Source organism: Dipodomys merriami, unplaced genomic scaffold, assembly GCF_024711535.1.
Source record: "Dipodomys merriami isolate MVZ:Mamm:240054 unplaced genomic scaffold, mDipMer1.0.p SCAF_9, whole genome shotgun sequence".
Lineage (NCBI taxonomy): Eukaryota > Metazoa > Chordata > Mammalia > Rodentia > Heteromyidae > Dipodomys > Dipodomys merriami.
Genome location: NW_027206512.1, coordinates 34130249 through 34156160, shown reverse-complemented (window position 1 = coordinate 34156160; position 25912 = coordinate 34130249). Strand labels below are relative to the sequence as shown.

Here is a 25912-nt window from a genome sequence, read left to right as displayed (position 1 = left end):
GACGGGGCGTGGCAGGGCGCAGGCCGCCCCACCTTCGGCTACGGCTCATATAGCGATCTGCGCCTGTGCAGAGCGCCGCCTAGGCGAGATCTGCACGTGGTGGGTACTTCTTAGAAAGATGGAGGACCTGGAATTTTCGGGTTCTTACGCAGAGTCTGAGATAACAGAACAGGAAACGACAGATCTATCTGCTTACTCGGACATCTGTCAGAATCCCCTAGTGCTCAGGCTCCTGAACGCACACCCAGAGGAGACTGATGAGGCAGACGAATACGAGGAGACGGAGGAGGACCAGGAAGCAGAGGAGGAAGAGGAGGAGGACGACGACGATTTGGAGGTGGTTAAGAGGGCCCACCAGCAAGACCTGGGAGACAAATGCGCCAACTTTGACGAGTCAACCAAATCCAGTGACTCCTTCAAGCTCCACAGAGTCTTTGAACCCTCCTCGCACTTCGAAGCCCATAAACCCCCTGCACACTTCAAGGCCTACAAGCCCTCCACGCACATGGAGGCCCTTAAACCTTCCATACACTTCGAGCCACATAGAACCTCCTCACCCCCTAAGACGTTCGAGCCTAGTACACCCCACAAGGTCCAGGGGACCAGTGTGGCCCACACGACCCGCAAGGCTCAGGAGCCTACCCTGTCCCTGGAGCCCCTCAAGCTCCACAAGGCTGAAAAGGTGGACTTGCTTCCTACGGCTACAGTGATACTGTCCCCTTCCCTCATCACTAGATGTCCTCCACGGCCTCCTGAGGCTTCTCAAAGCGGTAGGTGATACCCCCACCTCAGAAACCCAGAAACCCCATCCATCTACACCTTGGGAGTCTTCAGGGGAGGTTTGCTTGCTTGAAACTCCTTTCAGATCCCTTAATTCTAGTTCTAACTACCTGCTGCTTTGCAGTCACCTATTTTTGCCCTTCTAGGGACTCATCATAGGAGATTAACATCCTGACTGTAACAGAAACTAGTACTCCATTGACCCTCTATTGGCCCCCCGACTGTCCTTGATGATCTTTGAAGGCCTTCCTAATTTCTCTGTACAGCAGGCCCTTGCATATGGGTTACATTTTAATCAATCCCTGTTATTGCGCTTAATGTTTTGTATTACATCATTTTTCTTCCTTTTCAACTGAAAACAGACGCTTGGAGAATATTTTTGTTACTGTTTTAGCTCATGGTCCCAGAGAGGGAAACAGTCATGGAACAAGTAGTCAAAAAGTGCACTGAAGTCCTCACTATCTTAGTCCTCACTAAGTTCAAAAGATAATAGGACTGAATGGGACTTAGGTATAAACACTCTCCATCTGACCACATCCACTTACTCAAGCCTTCTCACCATTGACCTTCTTTTGTCCACACTGGACCTGACCACTCTTTATCACACACTTTCACTGATTCCTTCTGATCTAGTCTCAGTCCTATGGTTTATTAGTGCAGTTGTACCCTTCAATGTCTTCTACTTCATACCTCTTTGGCTATCCACCATACTTCCAAGAAAACTCCAACCCTGGTTAAACCCAGCAATCCATCTACTCTCTTGCTAAACCTAAGCAGTGACTCTTGCTGTACAAAATTGCACAACCGTATTGACTAGTTTCATTACCACAGTTCTTAAGTTGGTCATTTGGTTCTCCCCATCAAACTCACTTTATTTACCTAATCAGTAACCTCCACATCTTTGACCCCACCTCCTTGAAGATTTGGCTTCATTCTTTATCAAGAAAGTAAAATCAGTCAATCATGAATTTTCTTACCCCAGGTCTATTTGTCTTATTCCCATCTGTACTCATAATTTTTTTTTTAAATGTTGGTATCAGGGTTTGAATTCAGGGCTTGGCACCTGTCTCTTAGCTCTTTTGCTCAAGGCTAGTACTATACTACTTTAAGCCATAGTACCACTTCTGGTTTTCTATGGTTAATTGGAGATATGCCTCTCGAGTTCCTAGGATTATAGGCATGAGCCACCAGTGTCTGGCTGGATTCTGTTTTTTTTTTTTTTCTCCCTCCCATTTGAAGGAGGAATTGTGCTTCTCTGTAAGAACCCAAATCCTCCACTTGTGCTTTAGGTTTTACTCATCTTCTTACAGAACTTTGTCCTATACCCATTTAGTTTTTTTTTCCTTTCCAATGGATTAGTTCCTTGGCATACACACATATTCTAAAATCTATCATCTTGAAGTGGCCCTTGACTCCATGCTTTCTTCAGAACCCCATCCCTTCCCTACCATCACCGTTTTTTCTGTTACCATAGAACTTGTCAGATGAGCTGTTTATACTGGGTCTCTATTTCCTGAAGCTACTCTAGTTAATTTCCATCCTGTCCTTGTGCATGGAGACTTCAGGACCCCCTGGGTCATCCAACTGGCTTCTCAGTTCTCTAACATCCTTGCTTGGAATGATCTTGTCTTTCATTCCTATCTAAGGCACATACCAAACTTGTTCTTGTTATGCTTCCTGGAAATGCTATGCCATTTCCAGATTCTGTCTCAAGTATGCTTAACCATAATCTATCTTTTCAATTCATTCCTCTGTATCTTTTTTGTTTTAAACTCTTTAAAAATTATTATAAAGGTGATGTCCAGAGGGTGTACAGTATGTCAGGTAACAAGTACATTTCTTTTTGGGCAATGTCACCCCTTCTCTTGCCCTCTCCCAGTTTGTCCCTCCTGTGCCCTCATATGAGTTGTATAAATCTTCTTACAACAAAATTTTATCTTCAAAGGAGCTCTAAGCCAGGTGCTCATGCCTGAAATCCTAACTACTCAAGAGACTGAGATCTGAGGATTGCAGTTTAAAGCCAGCCAGAGCTGGCTCATGAGACCATCTCCAATTAACTACCAATTAACTACTTGAACCATGGCTCAAGTAGTAGAGTGCTAGCCATGAACAAAAAAGCTTTAGGACAGCACCCAGGCCCTGAGTTCAAGCCCCAGGACTGCCCTACCCGCCCCCCCCCAAAGTGACAACCTTTTAATTCTGCTAATCTCTCAATATATAGCATTTACTTTAGGACTTTCTGCCCTTATCTTTTCAAACTTGCTATCTTTCTGCCTCAATCTCCTGAGTGCGGGGGTTACAAGTATGTACCACGATGTCTGGCTAATTCTTGCTAGCATTATGAAAACATATAAGGACAAGAGAAGTGTAAACAACCTCACCAAAAACAAAACAAAAATTGAGAATAAAAGAAATCACAGGCTATTTCCTGTCTCTTCACATTGAATCTGTACCCATATATAGTCTGCTTTTTCTCCTGTTATTAGTCAATGAACTGTTCCCACTTCTGTTAAAGGCTATTCCCTGAATCTATACTAGATGCCATCTCATCTAACTTCTCTAAGTTCTTTGTTCCTAAATTAGTCCCTCTTTTTCCTGTATCATATTCTTTTTACTGGGTCATTCCCATTGGCATACAGATACAGTAACTCCTGTCTAAAAACCACCAAACACTCAAACATCAGCTTTCTTTTAACTCTATGAATCCATCCATGTTGCACTCAGTTTCTCTATATTTTAAGGGAAAAAACCCTCAAAATAGGTATCTTTTTTTCTCTCATCTCAAGAACCACTTAGATTATGCTGCCATCCCTCCACTTAGCTGAAGTTGCTTTTATTGAGGTCATAATGACCTCTCCTGTCAAAATTCAAAGGCAAATCATCCTCATGGCTCAAATTTGACATTTATCTATCTTAGAAATCTTTCATTATTTATTTTCTGGAATACCACTACCTCTACATCCTACCACATGGATTGTTCCTGACTCAGTTTCCTCCACTTCTGGGAGTTTAGGTTGTAGTGACTGATGGCTCAGTCCTCTCAAAGTCTTCTAGAACTTTCCTCATTCACTAGGTGAGATCATCAATTCTACTGGCCTTCATGCTGGTAACATACCCAGTTATCTCTTGTCTCCACTCCAGCCAACGCTCCTGTTTTCTAACAATTATCTCTTTTTTTTTTTTGGGGTCCAGTCGTGGGGCCTGAACTCTGGGCCTGGGCGCTGTACCTCAGCTCTTCAGCTCAAGGCTAGCACTCTACCACTTGAGCCACAGCACCACTTCCGGCTTTTTTCTTATGTGGTGCTGAGGAATCGAACCCAGGGCCTCGAGCATGCAAGGCAAGTGCTCTACCACTGAGCCACCTCCCAGCCCTAACAATTATCTCTTTAGCCTCCCTACTTGAATGTCTACGAGGCACATAAGATAAAGTGGAAAAAACCTTGACAACTTTTTAAAATTAGTTTTTTATTGAGATTAAGTGATTATATAAAGTTCACATATTTCACAGTATTGTGTGGAATAGTGATACTTAAAGTCACAAACACATTTCAACCTTCACAAGGCAAATTGTCATTATCATTGTCTATAAAGTTTTTGAATTCTATGAGCTTTGACAATACAACTATTTCTTCCACATCAGGTAATATTTACATTTTTTTTCCTTTTGCTTAGTGTAAGCTGTTCCCTCTTTCTCATTTCCTCCCTCCCATTACTGTCTTTGAGTTGCTTAGTTCATTTACATAATGTCCAGTAGACAACTTTTTAAAAAAATCTGCCTCCAAGCCATTAGCAAATCCAGAATTTGAAACAATTATTAAGTTGTTGTATAAGGGGTTACAATTCCAGAAGTGAGATGATGAGTACCATGTTACTTGGTCAGTGCCTTCCCTTCATCCTTCATTTTCCCTTTCCCATCCCTACCCTCAAGTTACATAGTTAATTTTTTACATAATGTACATTGAACATAATGACTATTTGCTCAGAGTTAAGACTTATAAGGCACTTAGAACAGATGATATATGGTAGTATGTTTCCTTATATTACCTCTTGGCAGCGTTTGACACAGCTACAACTGACTGGGCTGTCCCTTCTCAAACACAGGTGGCAGGAAGAGGCACTATGCTCAAGCGGTAGAGCGCTAGCCTTGAGCTGAAGAGCACAGGGACAGCGCTCAAGCCCAGAGTTCAGGCCCTAAGACCGACCAAAAACAAAACAAAAACAACCACCACAGGTGGCCTCTGCTACATCACAGTCTCTTGGTTCATCACGTCCCTGAGAGGTTGTTCCTTCTTAGGGCCACTTACTGAGTTCTCTTGGTATTTTTTTGGTGGGGAAGGATTAATACTGGAGTTTAAACTCAGCCTTGTACTTGCTCAGATGGTTCTGTACCATTTGCACCACACCTCCAGCTGGGCATTTTGCTGGTTAGAGATGGAGTCTTTCAGACATTTTGTCTGGCTTCAAACTCCAATCCTTCAGATCTCAGCCTACTGAATAGCTAGGGTTACAGGTATGAGCCACAATTCTAAGGGCTCCATTCTGACCTTTGTGTCTTTATGCTGTCTTTCCTTTTGATGGTCATATCCACATCTATGGTTTAGATACCATTTTTCTATGCTTTTTTGGGGGGGGTCCGGTCGTGGGGCCTGAACTCTGGGCCTGGGCGCTGTCCCTCAGCTCTTCAGCTCAAGGCTAGCACTCTACTACTTGAGCCACAGCGCCACTTCCAGCTTTTTTCTTATGTGGTGCTGAGGAATCGAACCCAGGGCCTCGAGCATGCAAGGCAAGTGCTCTACCACTGAGCCACCTTCCCAGCCCTCATTTTTCTATGCTTTTGGCTCTTAAGTACTTATTTGTTGGAGAGCAATGGAAAAGATGACATTGTCCAAAAAGATATGTGCTCATTGCCTGACTTATGTAACTGTAGCCCCTCTATACATTACCTTTATAATATCAATAAAAAAATACCTATTTGTTTGTTCATTGAGAACAGGGTCTTGGCTGTTTTCTCAAAGTCAGCACAGCTATTTGTCTCAGACCTTGCATCTTGTGAGAGAAGAATTCAGGGAAGGTGTGAAACATAATGAAAGTGATAATGAAGTCTACTAGGGAAGATTTATGGCATGAAGTGGAAACTTTTAATTGACATGACACCTTAAGAAGACAGCATTTCAGTTCATCTTCAGCCATCTTTTGTATACAGAGGTGAACATTAGGTTGAAAGTAGAGGAAGAATTAGGGCCAGGAGACAAAGACATGCATAGTTTAGGGGTCCCAGTTAGAGGTGTGGCCTGCCTGGCCATTACCTGGTTCTCTTGGGTTTCAGAGAAGATCTCACTGTCATCTTGGGGAACAAACTGGTTCCCATGAGATGCTTTCTTCTGCTCCAGGATGCCACCTCATCATTAGAGGTAATTGTCCTCATTGGGGGTGGCCTGTCCTGCAGGGGTCTGCTGTCCCTTTACTGGAAGTTTGAGTCCTTGTCATAATAATGTTCTCCTCCTGTCTTTTCAACCAAAGGGATTGTGAAGTGACTATGGAGAGAATGGTGTGGAGCAAAGACAAATAGAAAATGTCAGCCTTTTCTCCTGCTTTCAGTGAACTTACGGCAGTAAAAATAGTTTGAGAACCTGCTCCAAATACATTTTGAATACAGTGAAAGTGGAGTTGAAAAAAATCATTTGCCTTTGAGGCTGGAGCACGTACTGAGATTGCCAGTGAGAAATTCCCATTTCTCGGTGCAGTGTACTGAGCCTGTAAGTGTGGAGGCTTAATTACAATATTTTCCTTTAGAAACCTTGTAATCCCATCCTCCACTTTAGGTTCCTTTTGCATTTCCCCATCTATCCTGGCTAGCTGCTACCTATCATCAGTTTGTAGCCCAGCCTGTCTTTGAACAGGAGTTTTGTTTGTTGTAGGCACAAGATAAAAATCCAATGTTCTCAGCGACTGCCCACTTGCCAGAGCCATTTGCACAGGTGAAATCAGGTGGGATGAGTATGAAGAACAGATTGAAGTTAGTGGGATGACAATAGTAACCTAAATGCAAACTCTGGAGTGTCAGAGGAGGCACAGCTAACTAATCCCTGCAGCTGTCAGCCGGACAGTGTAGTGTTTTGGAGCACTACTTTGAAGGGAAGTGTCAGGTGTGATGAACTGGGTGCCTCTGCCCTCTCACCTGCAGGGAGCTGCCACCCTTACCCTTTGGCTTCCTCCCCAGCCGGATAACTCTGAGCTGACACTGCGTGCCAGGAGCAGTGGGGGAGGGCCTGGGTCTGCAAAGAGAGCCACCAAGAGAGATCAGCCGCATCCAAGATGTCTGTAATCCTAGCTACTCAGGAGGCTGAGATCTTGTGATCATAGTTCAAAGCCAGCAGGAAAGACCATGAGACTTCTCTCCAATTAACCACCAGAACACCGGAAATAGAGCTGTAGTCAAAGTAAGAGCAATAGAGCTCAGGGACAGTGCCTAGGCTCTGAGTTCAAGCACAAAAACCAAAAAAACAAAAAAAAACAAACAAAAAAAACCCAAAAAAGGTGGTGATGTTGGCTTATGTAGTCACACTAAGTTGGCTTATGGGATACATGAGCCTTGAAAAGTAATGGAGGTTACTAAAGTATCTTGAAGGCAATTTACCTTCCAGAGCAAAACTGGCTATAATGTTGAGACCGTATTATGGTGTGTTTTTAAAGTTTTTTACTGTAAAGTTGATGTACAGAGGGGTTACAGTTACATAAGTAAGGTATTGAGTACATTTCTTTTTGAACAGTGTCACTTCCTGCCTCATTTTCTCCCAGTTTTTTTCCTCCAAACCTCCGTTCCCCCATAGTGTTTTTATGTGTCTATTTATAAAAGCAACCTCAAATTAAATGTATAAATACAAACCATTAAACTACATGGCAAGAGGGCTGGGAGGGTAGCTCAGTGGTAGAGTGCTTGCCTTGCATGCATGAGGCCCTGGGTTCGATTCCTCAGCACCACATAAGCAGAAAAAGCCGGAAGTGGTGCTGTGGCTCAAGTGGTAGAGCACTAGCCTTGAGCTGAAGAGCTGAGGGACAGCGCCCAGGACGAGTTCAAGCCCCGTGACTGACACACACATACCAAAACAAACAAACAAACAAACTACATGGCTATATGTTCACATTTTGGCTTATACTTCTCTAAGATCTACTGTCTTACTTAGAACTCTTAGAAATGCTTCTTTAGAGTGAAGTGCTAGTGGCTCATGTCTGTATTCCTAGCTACTCAGGAGGCTGAGATCTGAGGATCCCAGTTCAAAGCCAGCCCAGGCAAGAAAGTCCATTAGACTCTTATTTCCAATAAACCACTCAGAAAAAGCTGGAAGTGACACTGTGGCTCAAGTTGTAGAGTGCTACCCTTGAGCACAAGGAGGCTCAGGGACAGAGCCCAGGCCCTGAGTTCAAGCCTCAAGACTGGCAAAATAAAAAAAGAAAGAAATGCTTCCTTAGGTGTTGGAGGCATGGCTCAGTTGGTAGAGCACTAACCAATGAACGAAAGTTCAAGTCCCAGTCTTGGACCTAAAAAAAAGAAGAAATATTTCTTTAAAAGATTTATGGTATTGGGTGCTGGTGGCTCACACCTGTAATCCCAACTACTCAGGAGGCCGAGTTATAAGGACTGTGGTTTGAAGCCAGCCAGGGCAAGAAAGTATGTGAGACTCTTATCTTCACCAAAAACTACCAAAAAATTGGGAAGTGAAGCTGTGGCTCAAATAGTAGAGTGATGGCCTTAAACAAAAGAAGCTCAGGGACAGCACTCAAGCTCTGAGTTCACGCCCCAGGAATCACACACACACACACACACACACACACACACACACACACACACACACACACACACACACACACACACACACACACCACACACACACACACACACACACACACACACCCCACCACCACCACCACCACCACCACCACCACCACCACCACCACCACCACCACCACCACCACCACCAGCACCACCAGCACCACCACCACCAGCACCACCACCACCACCACCACCACCACCACCACCACCACCACCACCAATCAGTTGCTTCAGCAGTGCCTCGTGTACTGGGGCTTGGAACTCAGGGTCTCATTCTCTCACTTGGCTTTTTCATTTCCCTGAAGTTATTTTTCCTCACTCTTTGATTTGCAATGTTATCTTCATTCCTATCAAATCTAATTGTTGCTTTCCTTTTCTTTCAGCACGACCTACTTCCTGTGACTTTGTAAAGAAATGGTAAGAGTAGCTCTAGTATTCTTTTCTTTTTTTTGGGGGGGGGTGGGGGGGTCCAGTAGTAGGGCCTGAACTCTAGGCCTGGGCGCTGTCCCTCAGCTCTTCAGCTCAAGGCTAGCACTCTACCACTTGAGCCACAGCGCCACTTTCGGGTTTTTTCTTTTTGCTTATGTGGTGCTGAGGAATCGAACCCAGGGCCTCAGGCATGCAAGGCAAGCACTCTACCACTGAGCCATCTTCCCAGCCCCATCTAATACTATTTCACATAAGGAACTTGGTGGTCAGCCAAGCTGGTTGGGGCTGAATCCTGCAGGCAGAAAGGAGATCTATCCTGGAGTCTCCGCCATGGAGATCCCTCTGCTTTCCTTTGCCATAGGCCCTTTTTGAATCACAATTCCTATGGGACAATGAAGTAAGGAGTTCCCTGTGGTGAAGGACAGCCACTCAGATTTTCACTGGCTTGCTAGACACTGTAGTATATTTGTTTAATAGATAAGATGAGCCTTCCAAGAACTTAAGACAATCTCATGTCATCGCTTTTGGGAGATCCTAGGTTAGTAGATGTCAATCCTCTCCTGGCCTCTAGTTTAAGTACAGCAGTCAATTAACTCAAGAAAGTTATGTCTAAGCTGAGCACTAGTGGGTCACACTTGTCATCTTAGCTACTCAGGAGGCTGAGACCTGAGGATCTACTTTAGAAACCAACCAGGGCAGAAAGCTCCATAAGTCTCTTCACTTAACCAGCAAAAAGCCAGAAGTGGCTCAAGTGGTAGAATTCCAGCTATCAGCAGAAAAAAATGCATTAAGATCAAGTCTAGTATTGGCCAAAATAAAAATAAAAAAGATGAAGGAAAGAAAGAAATACAGAGAGAAAGAAACAAACAAAGGAAAGAAAAGAGAGAATGAGAGAGAGAAAGGAAGGGAGGGAGGGAGGGAGGAAGGAAAGAAGGAAGGAAGGAAGGAAGGAAGGAAGGAAGGGAAGAAAGAAAGAAAGAAAAAGAAAGAAAGAAAGAAAAAGAAAGAAAGGAAAGAAAGGAGAAAAGAAAGGAAGGAAGGAAGGAAGGGAAGAAAGAAAGAAAAAGAAAAAGAAAGAAAGGAAAGAAAGGAGAAAAGAAAGGGAAGAAAGAAAGAAGGAAAGAAAGGAAGAAGGAAAGAATTTACTTTTTTAAGCAGTAGTTTGAGGGGCTGGAACGTGGCCCAGTGGTAGAGTGCTTGCCTTGCATTCCTGAGGCCCTGGGTTCGATTCCTCAGCATCACATAAGCAAAAAGAAAAAAAGATTCTAGTGCTGTTCCTGATATATGACATTTATCTAAAAGGTATAATTGAATGAACAAATGAAGAATTAAATAAATAACCAAGATGCTGTAAAATTCTCAGATAAGAGGAAACAAACTTCTCAGAGGCACTGAAGTTGTAATAAGGCAGGCCTCACAAAATGTACTGAATTAAATATGTGTGAAATGGATTTTGAAGGATGAATATAGCTGATGAGTAGGTAAATAGGACCAACAGGAGAAGAGTATTGTAAAGTAGTGGGAAAGCATAAGGAAACATCTACAGAAGCACAAAGATGTAAACTGTGGTTTGATAAATAGCAAGCCCAATGTGGCCATGGAATATAGCACCCTGAGGACAGGGTAGATGGGAAGGTATATTTCGCTCTATGTCAGAGGCTGTGGATGTTACGGCTAAATGTATTTTGCCCTGAATGATGGGACGTCATTAAAATCAATAGGCAGGTGAGTAGTTGAGATTCAGAATAATTCAGTACTATAATCTAGAGTATAACAACTTCAGGTTAAGGAGAGAAACTAAGTTAAGTAGTTCAAGGACACCCTGCAAGGGACAATGATTCCATGCTAAACACAGTCTGCAGGAGATGTGTCAATGACCTTGGGCACAGGTTGGCAGTGGTTTGAGAAAGCCATTTCTTTCTTTTTTTTTTTTTTTTTGGTCGGTCATGGGGCTTGAACTCTGGGCCTGCCTGGGCGCTGTCCCTCAGCTCTTCAGCTCAAGGCAAGCACTCTACCACTTGAGCCACAGCGCCACTTCCAAGAAAGCCATTTCTTTATTATTATTGTTGTTGTTGTTGATGTTGTTATTATCTTAAGTAGTTGTACAGAGGTTTTGATTCAATATAACAGTTTATAAGCACAAAAAAGAAAAGAAAAAAGAAAAAAGCTGGAAGTGGTGCTGTGGCTCAAGTGGTAGAGCGCTAGCCTTGAGCTGAAGAGCTGAGGGACAGCGCCCAAGCACAGAGTTCAGGCCCCATGACCAGACCCCCCCCCAAAAAAAAAGTAGTTTGAGGGGCTGGGAATGTGGTTTTTTTGGGGGGTCCAGTCGTGGGCCCTGAACTCTGGGCTTGGGCACTGTCCCTCAGCCCTTCAGCTCAAGGCTAGCACTCTACCACTTGAGCCATAGTGACACTTCCGGCTTTTTTTTCCTTCTGCTTATGTAATGCTGAGGAATCGAACCCAGGGCCTCAAGCATGCAAGGCAAGCGCTCTATCACTGAGCCACCTTCCCAGCCCCCGTGGGAATGTGGTTTAATGGTAGAGTGCTTGCCTAGCATACATGAAGACCTGGGTTCAATTCCTCAGTACCACATAAACAGAAAAAGCCAGAAGTGGTGCTGTGGTCAAGTGGCAGAGTGCTAGCCTTGAGCACAGAGAGGCCAGGGACAGTGCTCAGGTTCTGAGTTCAAGACCCAGGACTGGCAAGAAAAAACTTAAAAAAGAAGTGGGTTGAAATCACTGTATTTTTATTATTGTTTAACCACTACAGTTAAATTTGTTGATTTCATTTTTGTATTTTCTATTTCCTATGTTTTGTAGTTCTTTTTTTAAAGCTGTTACCAGTGGTAGACATTATTACATATTTTGTTTTTCTGTTTTCTAAGTACTTTCTTACAAGAAATCTGCAAAGTAGGATAGGGCACATGTGTCAGTTAGCAATTACCAAGAGATGATGGAATGCACAGCAGTATGTTGTTTGCCCAAGGTGGTCTCGGGTGGCTGAGGGGAGACGTCAGGAATAACATTAACTGGATATTACAGGTATTCATTCCTTAGTCCACATGACTTCAAATTAGTAATATCTGCAAAGTGAGTAAACTTTCCAGTGGCAGTGAAAATAATTTGTACTCACTTAAGTTGTTGGAGATTTTTTGTTTTTGTTTTTGTGCCTGTACTGCCTGAACTCAGAACCTGGGCACTGTCCCTTAGCTTTTTTGTTCAAGGATGGCACTCTACCACTTGAACCTCACCTCCATTTCCAGCTTTTTGGTGATTAATTAGAGATAAGAGTCTCATGACTTTCCTACCTGGCCAGCTTTGAACCATGACCCTCAGTTTTCAGTCTCTTGAGTAGCTAGGATTTCAGGTGTGAGCCACCAGCACCTGGCATACAAAATTCTTTCACTTGAGAAATAATTGTAGGGCTGGAAATGTGGCTCAGTGGTAGAGTGCTGGGTTCGATTCCTCAGTACCACATAAACAGAAAAAGCTAGAAGTGGTGCCATGGCTCAAGCGGTAGAGTGCTAGCCTTGAGCTGAAGAGCTCAGGAATAGCACCCAGACCTAGAGTTCAAGCCCCTTGGCTGGGAAAAAAAGAAATCATTGTAAAGAGAATGGTTACAAATGTTTTTGTTATTGTTTTTATTGATTGTTAAGGATTTGTGCTAATTCCATCATTTGCCTCTGTACTCCCTAGTTTCTTATATAAATGTGCTATGTTTGATTAGTTATGAACAGAAAGCCAGATTGTAGAATGTAAAAGAGCATTCAGACTGAGAGGCTTGGTGGATGGACCCTCTGCAGAGGCTGGATCTCATCTCCATAAACATTGCTCTACAAACAGACTTATTGCTCTGCATCTGAAGTATGGATTTAAAAAAACTCTCTTAGCTATTGGCTAAGAGACTACTTAACAATGAAGAAAGGGTACAGCAATACTATACATTTTTTTGCCTTCAAGAATTAAAACCTTAGCCAGGCACCGGTGGCTCATGCTTGTAATCCTAGCTACTCAGGAGGCTGAGATCTGAGGATCTCGGTTCAAAGCCAGCCCGGGCAAGAAAATCCGTGAAACTCTTAACTCCAATAAACCACCAGAAAACCAGAAGTGGCACTGTAGCTCAAGCACTTGGCTTGAGCTGAAGAGCTGAGGGACAAACAGCACTCAGGCCCAGAGTTCAAGCCCCATGACCATCAAAAAAAAAAAAAAAAAAAGAATTAAAACCTTTTACATTCTTTTGTTTCTGCACAGGAACGTAACATGATATGTTTAGTTAACACAATTCCTGAAACAAAAAGGAAACCCATGTTCTGATTAAGATAAAGCTGGTGGGGAGGAGGGCGCATGGCTTAATGGTAGAGTGCCTTGCAGGCATAAAGCCCTGATTCAAATCCCAGTACTACCGAAAGTGGAAAGAAATGAATTAAGACATGTAGGTTGAAAATGTGAGGTATTGGTAAAAAATTAGCAAATATTAGAGAACTTAATTCCAATTGAAATAACATCCCAGTTTACAAATTGCAGTAGTAATGATTACATGGTTGGTAGTCTTGCATAAAATACCACAGGTAGGAAACCCCATTATCTTTCTGGTAAAAAGACAGTAGTAAGGGGAATCTTGGTGCAATCTAAAGCTAAGTTATCATAAATGATTAATACATAACATGAGGTCCTATCTGAAAGCATAGCTTTCTCCACCTCTGAGTCACTTTCAAGTCACCTCCCTGGAGAGTGGCCCAGGCAACAGGAGTTACCCACATGGCAAGGCTGCTCTTGTGGGGAAGAAGGATGGAGGTGTTCTGTCTAGCAACGGACAGTGTCTTCACTGTGTGCACATGATGCCTGGGTGTGACTCCACAGTTGCTCAATACCAGTTGCAAAGCTGATGCCAAACTTTTCACAGCCAAAGATTCTCCTGGTTAGGTTGTGAGCAAGCTATGCTATGAACACAGACATGATTGTGTCTTTCCAAAATGTTGGGATTCATTGAATACCAATACATTTACAAGCTACGTCAATTTGATTGGCTTTAATTCACCAAGTACTCCTGGTTTTATTTGGCATTTGTAGCTCTAGGCACAGTTCTAGTGTTAATTACTAATATTTACTCTCAGATCACACTTTTTTTTGGGGGGGGGGGCTTGAACTCTGGGTCTGGGTACCGTCCTTGAGCTCTTCAGCTCAAGGTAAGTGCTCTACCACTCAGCTACAGTACCACTTCTGGTTTTCTAGTGGATAATTGAAGAGTTCATGGCCTTTCCTGCCCAGGCTGGCTTTGAAGTGTGATCCTCAGATCTCAGCTTCCTAAGTAGCTAGGATTACAGGCATGAGCCACTGATGCCAGGCTCAGATTACACCTTTTACTTCACACACACACACACACACACACACACACACACACACACACACACACACACACACACACACACACACACACACACACACACACACACACACACACACACACACACACACACACACACACACACACACACACACACACACACCCCTCTCCCTGTGTCTAACATAGCCAGAGTCCAACATAGTTGGCTTTCTTTTCTTTGCATCTGGAACTAGAAATTAGATAGCTTTTTAATTTAACTTTTTAAGATAACACACAATGATCTGTTTTAATTTTGTACACAACTGCCAACTCTATTAATATAAGAACAGGTTTTTAGATGGTCATCCATTTAGTCTATTTTCTATGCATTCTTTATGGTTTGAGATTTCTGAAATAACATCTCATATACAAAGTTTGCCTTAAAATGTTTTAAGTCAATTTAATTAGAATTATTTATGGCATCTGCTATGGCTTTTACCACATGATTATCATACATTGTCATACTCGCATTATATCATACTTACATTAAATCATACGTGCTACAGACTCACTCAGAAAGATTAAAGAGGATACAGGATTTAAATGGCTGAAATAAAGGCACAAGCAGACACAACTGATACAGACACAGAGAAAGGACCAGATAAAGACGTTTATAATTAGGGGCACAGGTCTGTTAGCACTGAGTTGTCAAATGCAAGTAGGATGGTAGGTAGTTCTTTTTTTTCCCCCTCAGTACTTGTACTTGCCAGTGTTCTACCACTGAGTCACAGCCCTAGTCCTTTTGGTTTTAGTTTGAGTTTTAAATAAAACACCACTAACTTTGCTCAGGTTGGCCTCCAACTGGAGTCATCCCACCTCTGCCTCCCAAATAGCTGAGATTTCATCTGTGTGCCACTACGCACTCAGTTGGCAGGCAGGTGTTTTGAGGGTCAATTGGAAGGCTGTGTGTCACAGGCAGGAGAAACTGACCTTGAGCTGGAATCCAGGGTCAGAAAGAGAAGTACTGTGCTGTGGTGATCTTCCTGGACAAGGTTCATGCCAGGGATCTGGTGGCAGATCAAAGTGCCTGCCATATCTCAGTCTTGAGGTGCTCCTCCTTTACAGTCCTCAGTAAAGGTGGTAGCAGCTGGTGGTATGGTGGCACCGCTAAGACAAAGCCATAAAATGTGAAGTAAGTCAGTACTGAAAGCTGGGGGTCACACTGTTAATTCAACACCATTAGAAATCAATTCTGATGAAGGGATTTTTAGCTTGCTCTTCTGAGCAAATGGCTCCATTTTGTGAAAGTGAAACCCTGGGAGTTGCTGACTATTAAGACCCCCTTGGCTCCTCCCACTTTCTTAGAGGTGCTCCCTGGCGCATGTGTCATTTCATTAAGAGAGCATCTCTTCACACCTGGGGCTGCAAGTGCTGCAGGAGGGCCAAGGCTATTTCTATGAAGAGTTTAAAGCCTGTGAAGGAGCTCTGGCAGGTGTGTGGAGAATGCTTTTTCCATCACCTGTCCACTAAAGCATTTGCACTGACTACGTCACTGGGCCTCTTGCTCCACTCCCTCACCCCAAGTAAGCTTCTCAGGACAGCTATTTGACGGACATGTGGCAGAACTGGACCTTCAGAGTGCTCTGTCTTTGGGATCTGCCTATCTATAGTGATCTTTCTGACACACAGCAGGCTTAGCCCCTAAGGGAGACCGGTGGCTCCTGCAATTCTGGGCACAAGTTCAATTCAGGGATGCATACTACTGAAATATAGTTTTATCCATAGCAGAGATAATATATTTATTCTATTTGTCCAACTGTTGTGTCTGTTTTTCAGTTGGCTCTAAGATGTGGTGGGAAGAACCAAACAAAAAAGATCCAACCTGATGATTATTAGGCTCCTCAAACTCCAAGTACATAACTAATTACAATAGAAGCTAGAATCACATAGGAGCTGTGTTCACCTGAATTAAATAGACAATGCTGCAGTAACAAATAAGATACAAAGCTCCTGATGATTTAACATAATGAAAGTTGATTTCTCCCTCATGCTATAGTTTGGTGTGAACTGGTTGGTCTTCCCCTACCTTGAAGCTCTGCTATTTAGACTATGTGGTTTTCAAGTAGCACTTTACTTCATGGTCAGTGAGTGCAACAGGGAAAGAGAAAGGTGAAAGGGAAACACTAACTCTTAAGCAGCACATTGCTCAGGTGATCCCCAGTATCCCTGCTGAAGTTGGACATGACTATGTTCATGGCTCCAAACTACCACAAGGCAGCTGGGAAGTGGGTGCATGGAGAGCGCAAACTCCTGTCCCAAAGCTGGGCACCCGTGGCTTAGGCCTGTAATCCCAGCTACTTGGGAGGCTGAGATCTGGGAATTGCAGTTCAAAGCCAACCTGGGCAGGAAAGTGAGATTCTTATCTCCAATTAATCACACAAAAAAAATCCTGAAGTAGGGTGATGGCTCAAGTGGGCTCAAGACAGAGCCCTGGCCCTGAGTTCAAGCCCCAGGACCAGCACAGATAAAAGAAAAGAGGAAAAAATTGACTAGGAAATGTTCAAGAGAGCAGAGCAGAACATGAGAAAACTAAAGTGTATATCAGTGCTAAAGTATATGTCATCTTTTCAGAGCTTCATCAAAGCCAGACCTTGTGTGAAAGTGTATAAGCTCTTCACAATCCAGTGCCAAAAGTCATCTACAAAGTAATTTCATACCACAGTTCATTTTTTAGAGATGTGGCTTAAAGGGCAAAGTGCTTGCCTAGCAAACATGAGGCCTTAGTTCAGTCCTCAGTACTGCAGAGAAACAAAAGAAAAAAGAAAAAGAAACTTTCAAAACCAAACAACAGGCTAAATGCCCTATTGTGTATTAGTGTTCCTTTCATTAAATATATCAATCATTTTAGAACTGAAACTCTTTGGTCCACATTATTTTGAGGCACTTTGAACCTTTCAGAATTCTAATTAAGCAATTAATTATTACTTTTTTGCAGTATTTGAATGCAAACTTAGGACCTCATGCTTGCTAGGCAGGTGCTTTACCACTTGAGCCACACCTCTAGCCTGGCCCTCTGTAGATTACCTCAGATTCACTACTGTCCTTTGCCTGTAGTATACTTTGAGCAAGAGTCATCTAATGTAATTATATTTCTTAATCACTCTTTTAAATTAACCAGCTGATTTTTTTTTTAGTTCTTTTTCTAGAAAAAGAATCCAAGCTCTTTCTAGGCCTAAAAGACAATGGGGAATTCCAGATCGGTAAGATGACTTTATATGGTCTTGTTTGTTATGATTGTACTTGTTACATCAAGTAGATAAGTATTATTCCTACCTGCTTATTAGCCCTGAACCCCAAGTGTATCCATCCAGCTCTACTAGTGTGGATCTACTTAGTCAATATTGCCACCTTGGCTGGCTCAGCCCATGGCAGGCTATTCCTCATTCAGCATATTAGCTTCATCTGGGGAGTGATGCTAGCTAATGAAGCCTGCATCCCATCCCCAGAAACCCTGATATAATTGGTCTGGGTACAGCCTTGGAAGCATCCAAAACTTCCCAGATGTTTCTAATTAGCAGAAAAGCTCAGAATAACTGCCTCAGTGTGTGATTCCATGCTCGCTACAGATCCTGTAACACCCGCTCCTGTTGACCTGAGCTTTGCCTACAGCTTATCTGTTCTTTGGGCCTCCATTCTTCCATGACAGCCCATAGGACACTCAGTCTTATCTGGCCCCTGAGGAAAGCCTGAATATTTTAGAGCAGAAAATGTAGTTCCCATGGTTACCATTCTTTCCTAGTTCTAAGTACATTGCAATAGTCTGGTTCAGTGGTTGTAGTTGAAGAACCAAATATTGAAGTTATTAACAAAAGCCCTCAAAAGCCCTTAGTTGGTATTAAGGTTCACTTTTTGTGTTATATAGTTTGCTGGGTTTTCACAAGTATATGATATAATGGATTCACTGTGTGTGTGTGTGTGTGTGTGTGTGTATGTGTGTGTGTGTGTGTGTGTGTGTGTGTGTGTGTGCGCACGCGCGCGCGCGCGCATGCCATACCGGAGCCTGAACTCAAGGCCTCGATGCTGTTCCTTAGCCTTTTAGCTTAAGGCCTGGTACTTTACCACTTCAGCCACATTGCTTGCTTTTGCTAGCCTCATGGACTTTCTTGCCTGGGGCTGGCTTCAAATCATGATCCTCACATCTCAGCCTTGTGAATAGGATTACAGGCATAAGCCACTGGCACCCTGCTTCATGTGTGTCATCTATTGATTATCTTTCTTTCCTCCAGCCTTGGTACCCACCAACCTATTTCCAGTCTGCACAGTTTTGCCTTTTCTAGAATGTTACATAGTCTGAATCATACAGTATGGTTTCAGAGTGGCTTGTTTAATTAGTAATGGGCATTTAAGTTTTCTCCATGTTTTCACGAAACAACTGCCTTTTCCTTTTTAGTGCGTATTCCATTGATCCACTGTATGGATGAACCAGTTTATCCATTTACCTCTTGAAGGGCAGCTTGGTTGTTCCTAATATTTGGCAATTGTGAATAAAGCTGTTATAAACATTCATGTATATTTGTGTAGACACATTTTCAACCTCATTTGAGTAAATATCTAGGATGTGAGTACAGTTGCGGGGTCCTATGTTAGGAGCATATTTAGGAAGGAAGTGTTGAATTATCCTCCATTCTTACTAGCAGGGTGGGAGTTCCAGTTGCTCCACATCCTTGCCTTTTGTGTTGTCAGTGAATGTTACCCATTCTTACAGATGTGTGGTGGCATCTCATTGTTTTAATCTACAATAACCTCAAGATATCACATTAAATATATTTTGTTCTTATTTTCTGTTTTCTTTGGAAAAGTTTCCGGCTCTTTTGTCCATTTTTAATGGAGTGATTTGTTTTCTTATCATTAAAATTTGAGTGTTGTTTGAATTTCTTTATATATTTTGGATATTGTGGTGTGTGTGTGTGTGTGTGTGCATGTGTGTGTGTGTGTGTGTGTGTGTGTGTGTATGCCAGTTCTAGGCCTTGAACGCAGGGCCTAAGCACTGTCTTTGAGCTTTTTTTCTCAAGGCTAGAGCTCTACCATTTGAGCCATAGCTCCACTGCCAGCTTTTTAGTGATTAATTGGAGCTAAGAGTCTCTGGACTTTCTGGCTTAGGCTGGCTTTGAATCAAAATCCTCAGATCTCAGTCTCCTGAGAAATTAGGATTACAGGTGTGAATCACCAATGCCTGCTGGTTACATTTTATTTTGTTTTTAATAGGATATATGTTTTGTACATATTGTTCTCAATTTGAGACTTGTCTTTTCATCTCTTTGCTGTGTTTTATTTTTTACTAAACCAACTGACAGTTTTTCTTTGTATGGTCTATACTGTTGGTATTGACTCTATATACCAATTGTCAATTTTTTTTTTTTTTTTTGGTTGTGGGGCTTGAACTCTGGGCCTAGGCACTGCACCTCAGCTCTTCAAGATGAGTGCTCTACCACTTGAGCTACAGCACCACTTCCAGTTATCTAGTGGATAATTGGAGTCTCACATACTTTCCTGCCTGGGCTGGCTTTGAACCATGATCCTCAGATCTCAGCCTCCTGAGAAGCTAAGGATTACAGGCGTGAGCCACCAGCGCCAGGCAAAAGGTGTAGCCCAGGCTGATCTCGAACTCATGATCCTCCTGCATTATTCTCCTTGTTGATTACCAGTGTGCACCACCATAGCCAGCTGTATTTAAAAAATAGTTTTCTTCTATAAGATGTTTTATAGTTTTGCGTTTTGCAGTTGTCTGTATTTTTATTTGGTTGTACTTTGATTCCTTTCAGTGGGGATTTTTAGTTCTATGTACATCTTGCACATATTTCAAACATCAATGGCTTATTGTTGCTATGTAAGAACCCAATATACTTAGAAAAAATTTAACATATCACACAACATTAGTTTTATCTAAAAACTGGATTTTTTAAAAGGTTACTGTTTTCATTTGCTTATGTTGGAAGATTAAAACATGACTTTTATATTTGAATTAATGCATTTAGCCAAAGGCTGATTTTAAACATTAAGAATATAATGCACACTGAATTCTCTTTCCCTTCATGGACAAGAACTACACATATAGAGTGAGGAAAGGATCACATTGGCAGACATGTATAATGATACCACTGTAGCTATAAAAACCTTAGGACAATCCTTTCTTTCCCCTATTTGAAACCAATAGAAGAATTGAAGGAATGAATTAATTTAGAAGAAATAACAGTTAAGTAATTTACCCTAGTGGACCAGCTTGTAGGTACTAAAACTGGGATTTGAGTCTGCACCCATTACCCACAAAGCCTATTTATTACTACCATGTCACTCTGACTCAACTTCTTGCTGATTTGTTGCAGGTGAGATACTCTCAGATTTATTTGAGATCCAGCTGACGTTGAACCATCATCCTCAGATCTCAGCCTCCTGACTAGCTAGGATTATAGGCGTGAGCTACCAGTGCCCAGTGGAAGTAGTGACATTACAAAGTTGAAAAACAAATAAAAATAGCTGGGCTCCTTTTAAAAGGGCAAAGTCATTGAGTTGGCCAGACTAATCATGTGCCACTTCAGCAGACGGAGGCTCCTTGCAGGGCACTCTGGGCCTTCCTTGCCCATTCTAGCAGTGTCACCTTCCAGCATTCCTCTCACTTCTTCCACCTGTGCCTGGCTTAAGATGAATGTTCCGTTTCCCATAATGGTCCCAACATGGACTAGCCTTCATTCCTCTGGCCTGAACCATTTGCTTTCTTTCAGGAAGTCCCTGCAGAATCCTGCACTGGTTTGCCTTTTTTCTTCCCCCATGCCCAGCAATCACACCTATTTCCCAGAGCTTGTGAATAACTGGGCTGATACCGACAATGCTCTTAGCGGAAAATACTCCACAATGGTAGCTGTTAACATTCCATTACTACTTTTTGCCAGGCACTGGTGGCTCACACCAGTGAGTTCTAGCTAATCTGGAGGCTTAGATCTAAGCAACAGAGTTCAAAGCCCTCAGAGCAGGAAGTCCATGAAATTCTTATCTGTAATTAACTACCAAGAAGCAAAAAGTGGAGCTCAAGTCTTTGAGTACCAGCCTTGAGCAAAAAATCTAAGGAACAGTGCCCTGGCCCTGAATTCAAGCTGCAGCACACATTCTCTCTCTCTCTCTCTCTCCCTCCCTCCCTCCCTCCCTCTCTCTCTCTCTCTCTCTCTCTCTCTCTCTCTCTCTCTCTCTCTCTCTCTCTCTCTCTGCTGTTTTATTTTCTGACTGCCTAGAATAGATTTCATCCAAAAATGGGAGAAGAGTAGAGGTTGGTAATAGGCCTGTTTCATGTAACCTGACTAAATTACTGTTATTCCAAACAATAATAATAATCTTACCCCTACAATAGATTCCTTTTTGTTACCACTTTCTTTTCCTTAGTACTTTCTTTTCCCTAGTACTCAAGACTTTGTGCTTGCTAGGTAAATGCTTTACCACTTGAGTCATGTATTAGTCCTTTCTGTTTGAGTTTTCAAATAGGCTCTTGCATTTATGACCGGTCTAGTCTGTGCTGTGATTCTTCTATTCGTGGGATGGCAAGTGTGTACTACCATGCCCAGGCTATGGGTTGAGATGAGGGTCTCTCAAACTTTTTGCTGGGACTGGCTTAAATTGTAATATCCTCCTGATTTTGCCCCTACATTAGAAATATAGGCATGAGCCACTATGCCTAAATGGTCCCCACTTTTCAAGATCATAGATAAAAGTCTGATTTCTATTTTAGTTTGTCTCTTTCTGGTGCCTGGAAATTATAAAATCATCAAGAGCCATTTCTAAGATACTCATTTGCAGTGGATTTTCTTTTCACTATTTTATTTCTATGTCTTTTAAAAGATGTGTGCTTTGGGGAAATCAAGATCCCATCCGTCCTATTTCTAAGCATGCTTTGAAGGCTCAGCTAACAGAGAGACTTGAGAATCTTGCTCAGCCCAGGAAAGCTTCCCTTCGTTATGTACCCAACAGGTTAGTGCCTACCTGTCATCTTGCCAATACGCCTTAGGGAAAATGAACACAGAACCCAGGGCTTTTTTCTGAGAACCACAGATCCTTCCATCTGCAGACAAAATATATTAAGGATTAGAGGATCTATATATATTTCCAGTTTATCCAGAGCAATATCTAAAATTTAACCTTGTAGGATTGTATATTTCTTAGGCTTTGCCTATGAGGATTAAAAAAACAAAGATGTTGCAAAGAGAACCTGAGGTTTTTTTCTTCTTCTATCCTGTTTCTCTTCTTCAGCATGTAAAATATATTATTTATCTCCCATTTGTTTTTCTAGTGCTGGTGATTGAACCCAGATCTTCATGTACACTAGGCAAACACTCTACTAATACCCAGTCCCCTGAAATAACACTCATCTCAACCATGTATCTTTTTCATCTCATACACTGCATTTCTAGAAGTTCAACTGATTGATAGAGGAATGGCTCAAGTGGTAGAGCACCAAGCATGAGCACCTATAAAGGTCTTGAGGTTATTGCCCCAGGACTCTGTGTGTGTGTGTGTGTGTGTGTGTGTGTGTGTGTGTGTGTGTGTGTGTGTGTGTGTGTGTGTGTGTGTGTGTGTGTGTGTGTGTGTGTGTGTGTGTGTGTGTGTGTGTGTGTGTGTGTGTGTGTGTGTGTGTGTGTGTGTGTGTGTGTGTGTGTTCTCAGAACCTGGGGCTGTCCCTGAGTTTCTTTTGCTCAAGGCCACAGCTCCACTTACAGATTTTTTCAATAGCGTAGTTTACTGAAGATAAATGGACTTGTCGGCCTAGGCTGGCTTCAAACTGTGATCCTCAGATCCCAGCCTCCTGAGTAGCTAGGATTTAGGCATGAGCCACAGGTGCCCAGCTCAATTGGGATATTTTTATGTCTTTTTCTACTTAACACCCTTAATGTTTTCTCTACCTTCCTGAACATGTGGAATATAGTTGTGATTGCTGCTTTTTCTTCTGTGCTGGTACTAGAACTTGAACTCAGAACGTGGGCACTATCCCTTAGCTTTTTCACTTAAGGCTCTACCACTTGAGCCATAGCTCCACTTGTGGCTCTTTGGTGCTTAATTAGAGATAAGAGTCTTATGGACTTTTCTTTTTTCTTTTCTTTTCTTTTTTTTTGGGGGGGGGGTCCGGTTGTGGGGCCTGAACTCTGGGCCTGGCTGCTGTCCCATAGCTCTTCAGCTCAAGGCTAACGCTCTACCACTTGAGCCACAGTGCCACTTCTGGCTTTTTTCTTTATGTGGTGCTGAGGAATCGAACCCAGGGCCTCAGGCATGCAAGGCAAGCGCTCTGCCATTGAGCCACCTTCCCAGCCCCTCTTATGGACTTTTCTATCCAGCTTTGAACTTTAATCCTCAGATCTCAGTTTCCTGAGTAGTTAGGATTGTAGGTGTGAACCACCAGAGCCCAGCATGATTGCTGTTTTCACTTTTTTTTTTTTTGTTGGTCATGGGGCTTGAACTCTGGATCTCAGGGCTGTCCCTCAGCTCTTCAGCTCAAGGCAAGTGCTCTACCACTTAAGCCACAGTGCCACTTCCAGCTTTTTTTGTTTACATGATGCTGAAGAATGGAACCTAGGGCCTCATGCCTGCAAGGCAAGCACTCTACCACTGAGCTACCTTCTCAAGCCCCTTTTTTCACATTTTTTATCTATAATACTATTTCTAGGTCTGTTTCTAATGAATTATCCTTCTGATACTGGTAATTTTTTTTGTCAGTTCTGGGACTTGAACTCAGGGATTGAGAGCTGTCTCTGAGTCTCTTTGTGCTCAAAGCTAACATTTTACTGCTTGAGCTACAACTCTACATCCAGCTGGTAACCTTTTCTTTTTTCTTTTTTTGGTTGTGGGGCTTGTGCTCGGGCTTGGGTGCTGTCCCTGAGCCTCTCTGTTCTCAAGGCATGTACTTTACAACTTGAACCACAGTGCCATTTCCGGTGTTTGAGTGGTTAATTGGAGATGAATTTCACATGGACTTTTCTGCCTAGGCTGGCTTTAACATGCAATCCTCAGCCTCCTCAGTAGCTAGAATCACAGGCTTGAGCCACAAGTGCCTGGTCTAGCCGGTAGTTTTAATTGAGTACTAAACATTGTGAATTTTACCTAACTAGATGTTAGGTTCCTGGATGTTTTCTATTCTTATTTTTGATTTGTTTTAGGACATAATTACACTATTTCTAATCATTTAAATCTTTCAAAGCTTGCCTTCCATTTTTGTTTTATATATTACAGTATATATACACCTATATATGTAGATAGATTGTGTGTGTGTGTGTGTGTGTGTGTGTGTGTGTGTGTGTGTGTGTGTGTGTGTGTGTGTGTCTGTGTGTGTGTTGGTCCTGGGCTTGAACTCCAGGCTAAAGCATTGTCCTTTAAGCATTTATGCTCAAGGTTAGTACTCTAACACTTGAGCCACAGCTCTACTTCCACCGTTTTGGGTATTTTAGTGGAGATAAAGAGTCTCACAGACTTTCTTATTGAGGCTGAGTTTGAACTATGATCCTCATATCTCAGCCTTTTGAGTTGCTCGAATTACAGGCATGAGCCACCAGCACCCAACTTGCTTTCTTTTTTTTTTTTAAACACAGGCTTATTGAGATTAACTCTGTTCATACAACTCACTCATCTAAAATGTATAGTTCACTGTTTAGTAATACATTCACAGATCTTGGTACAAGCATTACAAAATCTAATTTCAAACTATTTGTCTCCCCCAAAAGAAACATTGAACCTATTAGCAGCTGATTCATGTTCCTCTTAGCCGACTTTTCCAGTACCTACACAGTCACTAATGTACTTCCCGTTTCTGAATTTGCCTATTGTGGGCATGTCATAGAGATAGAATCATACAATAGGTTGTGCTTTATGATTGGCTTCTTTTACTTGTACAGGATTTTTCTATGTTGTAGCATGTATCAGAATTTCATTCCTTTTCATGGCTCAGTATATACTGTATAGTTCTGCAACATTTTTTAAACCCTTCATCATTGGACATTGAATTGTTTCTGCACCTGGCAGTGGATAATGCTACTAGAAACCTCTTGTGTAGCAAAGTCTGGTGTAACACACATGTAGTCCCAGAAATTGGGAGGCTGAAACAGGAGGACCAGCCAGGAGAGCCAGCCTGAGCTACATAGAAAAATCCTATCTCAGAAAGCCCAGGGCTTGGGGTTGTAGCTGAGTGGTAGAGAGCTTGCCAAATATGCTCAAGGTCCTGGGTTCAATGGCTAGCACTGCAAAACGGCACCAGTAACAATACTAATTATTTGAATGAATGCTTGTTTCACTCACTTCTTTTCTCTTCTACCCCTTGCAGGGCTCAGTATTGGTACAGCTGTGGGAGAGAGTCCGTAATTTGGAAAGTTCCCCATGCTGCATTGTTTACCAAACCCTCCAAAAGGATCCAGAAACTGGCACAGCCCAATAAATTCAAAAAACAGTATCCACTATATAGGTAGAGTATCCTGAGATTCTCCGCAAATCCTACTTTTGTTAAGTGTCACAAAGTTGTTCTCTTTG

At 42.5% G+C, this 25912-nt stretch overlaps 1 protein-coding gene across 3 annotated transcripts in view; it reads left to right on the top strand.

Annotated features, from left to right (window-relative positions):
• The window catches only part of Spmap2l (sperm microtubule associated protein 2 like), a 41889-nt gene continuing 15977 nt past the window's right edge, over nt 1-25912 (top strand). Inside the window, exons 1-5 of one of the 3 annotated variants that reach the window (XM_070012327.1) lie at nt 1-770; nt 8995-9028; nt 17557-17622; nt 22247-22375; nt 25710-25847. In XM_070012327.1, the coding sequence (XP_069868428.1) occupies nt 119-770; nt 8995-9028; nt 17557-17622; nt 22247-22375; nt 25710-25847 (1019 nt within the window). In that variant the 5' untranslated portion in view covers nt 1-118. The remainder of the gene's footprint in view (nt 771-8994; nt 9029-17556; nt 17623-22246; nt 22376-25709; nt 25848-25912) is intronic. The other 2 variants (XM_070012328.1, XM_070012329.1) reach the window with 2 other exon arrangements.